Here is a 6,501-nt window from a genome sequence, read left to right on the forward strand (position 1 = left end):
CGCTCAAACCGCCTGGTGCCTTGTCGCAGAGTTCTGCTCGGGTCGCAGAGCCTCCAGAGGTGCCCACGGATCAGGAACAAGTCACCAGCATGCTGCGAGGGTCCTTCGGGAGCCGGAAGGAGCAGAGAGCGGCGGGAGGCGCTTCGCTCGAGAGCAGCCCGCTGCTTGCCGAAGCACAAAGCCTTCTCGGCAGCCTTAAGGAGGGCGTCGTGGAGAGGTCGTCCGGGAAAGCCACGCCGGACCTGACAGACGTCAAGGAATCCTCCTCTTGATGCCGCCGCTGTCGGTCAAGACCGTGACGCCCCTCGGCCTTCTGAGGAGGAAGCAAGAGGTGAGGACCAGCCGGAGACAGGGGGACTTGAAACGGCACTCAAACCTGAAGGTGCTTCCCCGTCTTCGGAGGAAACCCCGACGGACGGCAGCTGGCTGGGGACATCTGCGTCAGGAGAAGCAGAGCAGCCTGTCGAAGAAGAGGTCTGTCTTCCCAAAGAAGATGCCGCCGGGCCCCCGGCTCAGGGTTGGCCAGGAGAAACGCCCCTCCAGGTCCTGGATGCTGGTTTATTAGCAGAGGAGGGAACGAGAGAGACCCTCGAAGGGAATAGATCAGGGGATGCCGCAAGGGAAGCTAGCAGCCCAACGAAGGTGGAGAGCGACGAGGAAGGCGGAGCAGAAGCAAAGGCCTCCGATGGCGCTGACCTGGATTCCGCCCCCGTCCCTCCACCGCAGACCCCGCAACCGCCCAAAGCCGCATCAGAAGCACCTCCTCTCCTCGCTCGTCCTGCGTCTCCCTCGCCGTCGGAGCTGCCTGCACCTCTTCCCTCGGAGCCAGCCTCTGTCTCACCACCTTGTCCCGCGAGCCCGGAGCCCCACAAAGTGCCTGCTGCATCACCCTCGCCGGTGCCGCCGCCGCCCCCTCCCTCGGAGAGTCGCCCCCCAGGCCCAGCCTCTACCCCCAGCCTTCCCGCTCCTTCCGCAAGCCGCGAGGAGGAACCCACTCGTGCCGAAGAGACCACCGTCCTCCCGCAAGACTCCGGGAAGCCTGCGGCGGAAGGTAAGGTTGCTTTTCTGGCCTCCTCCGGAGCGAAAGGTTCAGAGCCCACCCACAAGTCGCTTCAGGGCGCCCAGGAAGGGGAGCTGGTCCACTTGGACAGCGGGGTCCCCCAGACACAAAGAGCAGAGAGGCAGAATAGCGCAGACATGCATACATGATATAGATACCTACTAGTCTATTCTGGGACCAAAACTCGTCTGGCTGCCACAGGAAGAGCCCTGCTGGGTCAGACCAGGGAGGGTCCATCTAGTCCAGTCTCCTGTCTCACACAGTGGCCAGCCCGTTCCTCTGGAGGGCCAACAACAGGGCAGAGAGGCCGAGGCCTTCCCCTGAGAAGAACCTCAGAAGAGTCCTGCTGGATCAGACCAGGGAGGGTCCATCTAGTCCAGTCTCCTGTCTCACACAGTGGCCAGCCCGTTCCTCTGGAGGGCCAACAACAGGGCAGAGAGGCCGAGGCCTTCCCCTGAGAAGAACCTCAGAAGAGTCCTGCTGGATCAGACCAGGGAGGGTCCATCTAGTCCAGTCTCCTGTCTCACACAGTGGCCAGCCCGTTCCTCTGGAGGGCCAACAACAGGGCAGAGAGGCCGAGGCCTTCCCCTGAGAAGAACCTCAGAAGAGTCCTGCTGGATCAGACCAGGGAGGGTCCATCTAGTCCAGTCTCCTGTCTCACACAGTGGCCAGCCCGTTCCTCTGGAGGGCCAACAACAGGGCAGAGAGGCCGAGGCCTTCCCCTGAGAAGAACCTCAGAAGAGTCCTGCTGGATCAGACCAGGGAGGGTCCATCTAGTCCAGTCTCCTGTCTCACACAGTGGCCAGCCCGTTCCTCTGGAGGGCCAACAACAGGGCAGAGAGGCCGAGGCCTTCCCCTGAGAAGAACCTCAGAAGAGTCCTGCTGGATCAGACCAGGGAGGGTCCATCTAGTCCAGTCTCCTGTCTCACACAGTGGCCAGCCCGTTCCTCTGGAGGGCCAACAACAGGGCAGAGAGGCCGAGGCCTTCCCCTGAGAAGAACCTCAGAAGAGTCCTGCTGGATCAGACCAGGGAGGGTCCATCTAGTCCAGTCTCCTGTCTCACACAGTGGCCAGCCCGTTCCTCTGGAGGGCCAACAACAGGGCAGAGAGGCCGAGGCCTTCCCCTGAGAAGAACCTCAGAAGAGTCCTGCTGGATCAGACCAGGGAGGGTCCATCTAGTCCAGTCTCCTGTCTCACACAGTGGCCAGCCCGTTCCTCTGGAGGGCCAACAACAGGGCAGAGAGGCCGAGGCCTTCCCCTGAGAAGAACCTCAGAAGAGTCCTGCTGGATCAGACCAGGGAGGGTCCATCTAGTCCAGTCTCCTGTCTCACACAGTGGCCAGCCCGTTCCTCTGGAGGGCCAACAACAGGGCAGAGAGGCCGAGGCCTTCCCCTGAGAAGAACCTCAGAAGAGTCCTGCTGGATCAGACCAGGGAGGGTCCATCTAGTCCAGTCTCCTGTCTCACACAGTGGCCAGCCCGTTCCTCTGGAGGGCCAACAACAGGGCAGAGAGGCCGAGGCCTTCCCCTGATGTTGCCTGGTGGCTCTGGGACTCAGAGGTCTACTACTGCCTTTGGATATGGAGGTTCCCTTTAGTCACCATGGCTAGTAGCTAATGATAGACCTCTCCTTCATGAATCTCTCTAACCCCCACTTAAAGCTTTCTACGCCTCTCTGTGACCGTCATGACAGCCTCTGGCAGCGAATTCCTGGATTTCTCTGGCTCCAAAGGAGAGGCAGATGGTGACCACTAAGTCCAATCCCTCTGCAGAGTCTTGAGTTGGGCAATGCGGGTTCACCCAGTTGCTATACAAACACGGTCACAGGTTTGAGTAGAAAAGGAAAAAGGAAGCTGTACTGTGTACAGAACTATATATATTATAATGAATGAACTTATATATGAAAAATCTAAGTCTATTTTATCGTGTTGGATATAGGTGTCCTAAAGGAATAGTGAAGGTTCTTATACACAGGGGTCATTTGGCAGAAAAAGAGGTGCAGAAGCTCATTGGCATAACTCATTAGCATAACATATTTGCATATGCCATGCCCCCTGACATCGCCGGAAGTGTGTCAGAAGGCAACACCCACCTCTCAGGCTCCACTGGACTGTTTTGGACCAGGGGGCCGGGGGGGAGGGCTCTGCAACTTACCTGGCTGCTTCTTGCTCTGACTGAGCGCTGCTGGGAGCAGGGGGTGGGGCTTGTTGCGTGTGCCCGCCCCCTGGGCTCTTTACTGCCGGAGCTCCGCTCCTGTGTGCTCCTGTAGGAAATGACCCCTGCTTATACCAACACCAACAAATTAAACATCAACGTAAGAAATACAAAGAAATCCTATGGTAGAAAAAAACCTTTCCACGTGGTATGAAATACTCTCCAAGATCGTCTCCTTCTGAGCCTGATGTGAAAGTATGCAGCTGCTGATGGATTTTGGGAGGCTGACTGCGTTCCGTTATTAACATACTTCTTAATGTGCTTTGTAGCCAGCGTCAAATGTTTATGTCTATAGAAGGATCATCAATTTTTGAAACGGCCCTTTATCGGTAACCCATTGGGTTTGGATCCTTATTCATCATGTGCTTCATCACCCCAATACAGATGGGATGAAGTGAACTGTCTTACTACGGAAAGATACAGTCTTGGAGGGTATTTCGTTTTTTATGGGAAGGTTTTTTTCCTACTGTAGGATTTCTTTGCATTTTCTACGTTGGAATGGACACTTTTGATGTTCAATTTGTTGCTATTTGTATAAGAACCTTTGCTATTTCTTCATGATATTTATATTCAACACAATAGAATATACTTAGGTTCATCCAGTGGAGCGGAGAAATCTCCAAAGGGTGCACTGATCGGTTCTTTTTTCTCAGACTTTTAAAGAAAAATAACTTGAGTGAGAAAATACTGATGTCCTTCTATCGTTGCTCAATAGAGAGCATTTTAACATACTGCGTCTGTGCCTGGTTTGCCAGTTGTATGGCTGTGGATAGGAAAGCACTCCAGAGAGTTATCATCACAACCCAGAAGATTATTGGCTGCCCTCTCCCGTTCCTGGAGGAATTGTATAGTTCTCGATGCTTGAAAAAAGCAAAGAACATTCTAAAGGATTTGTCACACCCTGAACACTCTCTGTTTGAACTGCTGCCTTCGGGTAGAAGATATAGGACAATTGAAACAAGGACAAACAGATTAAAAATAGTTTTTATTCAAGAGCTATTATTGCTTTAAATGCTGTATGAAATTGGAATTTGGGTGACATTGGTGGTTTAAGTTGCAATGTGAACCTTAAGGGAGTTATGGGATGGTTGTGAATGGTTGTGTGAGTGTATATGAGTATGGTTGTAGATCACCGAATGATTGCACCTTTAATTTCGTTGTACTATGTACAATGACAATAAAGTATATTATTATTATTATTCCTTTTCTCCAGTCCTCCAGAGCACCCGACCTTCCGTGCCCTCCCGAGACTCGCTTCCAAGCAGCAAAGATTCCAGAGGCCGGAACCGGTTGCCCGGGAGCAAAGACTCCAGGGGGAAGGACTTCCTCTCTGCTGGGGAGAGGAGGGCCGACCGTGGTGGGCCCCTGCTGCTGGACTCGAGCTCATCCAGCGAGCGGGAGCTGCCGTACCGCTGCCCCGAGATCGAGAGCCTCAGGGAAGCCACGGGGATCGTCCTCCTGGATGAGAAGAAGTCCTTGGTGGGCTGGGGAACCCAGGAAGCCAACCACAAAGGTAAGACCTCCTTTGGCCTCCCTGGGTTTGGCTGCCAGCTGTGTTCCCTCTAAGCTGAGTGAGTGTGAGCCAGCTCACAGTTTTTTAGGCTCCGGCTCACGCATTTCTTTTGAACTATGGTGCTGGAGAAGACTCTTGAGAGTCCCTTGGACTGCAAGAAGATCAAATCAGTCAATCCTAAAAGAAATCAACCCTGACTGTTCCCTGGAAGGCCAGATAATGAAGCTGAAGCTCAAATACTTTGGCCACCCAATGAGAAGGGAGCACTCACTGGAGGAGAAGACCCTGATGCTGGGAAAGATTGAAGGTCAAAGAAGACGGGGACGGCAAAGGATGAGGTGGTTAGACAGTGTCATCGATGCAACGGACATGAAATTGAGCCAACTTCAGAGGACGGCGGAAGACAGGAAGGCCTGGCGGGATCTTGTCCATGGGGTCACGAAGAGTCGGACTCGACTGTGCGACTGAACAACAACACGCATTTTTGCCGTAGCTCAGGAAGGAGGGCACCAGAGCAAACGAATTCATTCGGTAGCCAAACCGCTGGCTCACCGCTTTCATGCCAGCAGCTCAGAGAGTAGAATTGCTGCTCTGCAACCGAGCAGGCAACTTGAGCAAGATTATCCAGACGATTCTTAGCATGGGTCTTTCCTTCCACGCACCTCCTCCCGACAGCACTGAATGTGCACTTCTCCCTGGCACGGAATGTGGATTTATTCTCTGTGCACAGAGCACTCAGCGGCTGTGGTGCAGGGGCTGCGGCCGCATGCGGAGACTGGGCAGCCGGAGTAGCTGTCTCGTAACCCCAGGCGGGATGGAGACTTCCCGTAAATGGTTTTTGCTAAAACCGCCCGGGGGGGGGGGGGGGGGGAAGGAGCCACGGCTGAAGAGAATCTTCTAAGTGCATGGGGGGGCGGGGATGGAGCGTCTGGCTTCGCTTGGGAGCAACTGCAGGAGGAGGCTGTCAGGAAGCCTTCTCACCCTTGAGCTTCCGGAAAGCAAAGGGGCTGGCAGCATTTATACTGGAACACTCTCTGCCCCAAGAGGCAAAGGCAGGAAACCAGGATGTGTGTTAATGGGCTGCCCTAAAGCAGTGCCCCCCCCACCAGTTGGCACAGTCTTGGGCACAGAGCAACGCTCCCTCTAAGCTGTGGAGACTTGTGAGCAAAAATCCTACTTTGTGAGCTACTGGCATTGAAGTTGTGAGCGAGTGATTGGGCCGCTGCATAAATTAGTTTGCTCTCGAGCCAGCCTTTCTGAGCGAAGACAAAACTGTGTGAGCCGGAGGCTAAAAAACTGTGAGCTAGCTCACACTCACTCAGCTTAGAGGGAACACTGGCACAGAGAGGTCCCCAACCAGTGTTCCCTCTAAGCTGAGTTTAGTGTGAGTCAGCTCACCGTTTTTTAGCCTCCGGCTCACAGATTTTTTGTCTTGGCTCAGGAAGGACGTGGCTCCAGAGCAAACTGAGTTATGGAGTCATCAAATCGCTCGCTTTAATGCCAGGAGCTCACAAAGTAGGATTTTTGCTCACAAGACTCCACAGCTTAGAGGACGCATTGAGCCCCAACCCGTTGCCTGAGTCCTGAAGCATCTCGCTGCTTCTCCTCCCTCTGTTGTACTTTTTCCTGAACCTGGGCAGCAGTGTTCCCTCTAAGCTGAGTTAGTGTGAGCTAGCTCACAGTTTTTTAGCCTCCAGCTCACAGCATTAATGCCAG

General features: G+C 54.2%; 1 protein-coding gene across 1 annotated transcript; it reads left to right on the forward strand.

Annotated features, from left to right (window-relative positions):
- Nucleotides 1-658: 658 nt before the first annotated feature.
- LOC107118638 (serine/arginine repetitive matrix protein 1-like) lies at nt 659-4,785 on the forward strand (the record flags this gene model as incomplete). The annotated part of the gene is made up of 3 exons (XM_015421004.1): nt 659-1,051; nt 4,486-4,551; nt 4,614-4,785. Coding segments are annotated over exons 1-3 (604 nt in total), but the record flags the coding sequence as incomplete, so codon positions are not given.
- Between the last annotated feature and the right edge of the window lie 1,716 nt (nt 4,786-6,501).

This window comes from Gekko japonicus, unplaced genomic scaffold, assembly GCF_001447785.1.
Source record: "Gekko japonicus isolate JY-2015 unplaced genomic scaffold, Gekko_japonicus_V1.1 scaffold3717, whole genome shotgun sequence".
Lineage (NCBI taxonomy): Eukaryota > Metazoa > Chordata > Lepidosauria > Squamata > Gekkonidae > Gekko > Gekko japonicus.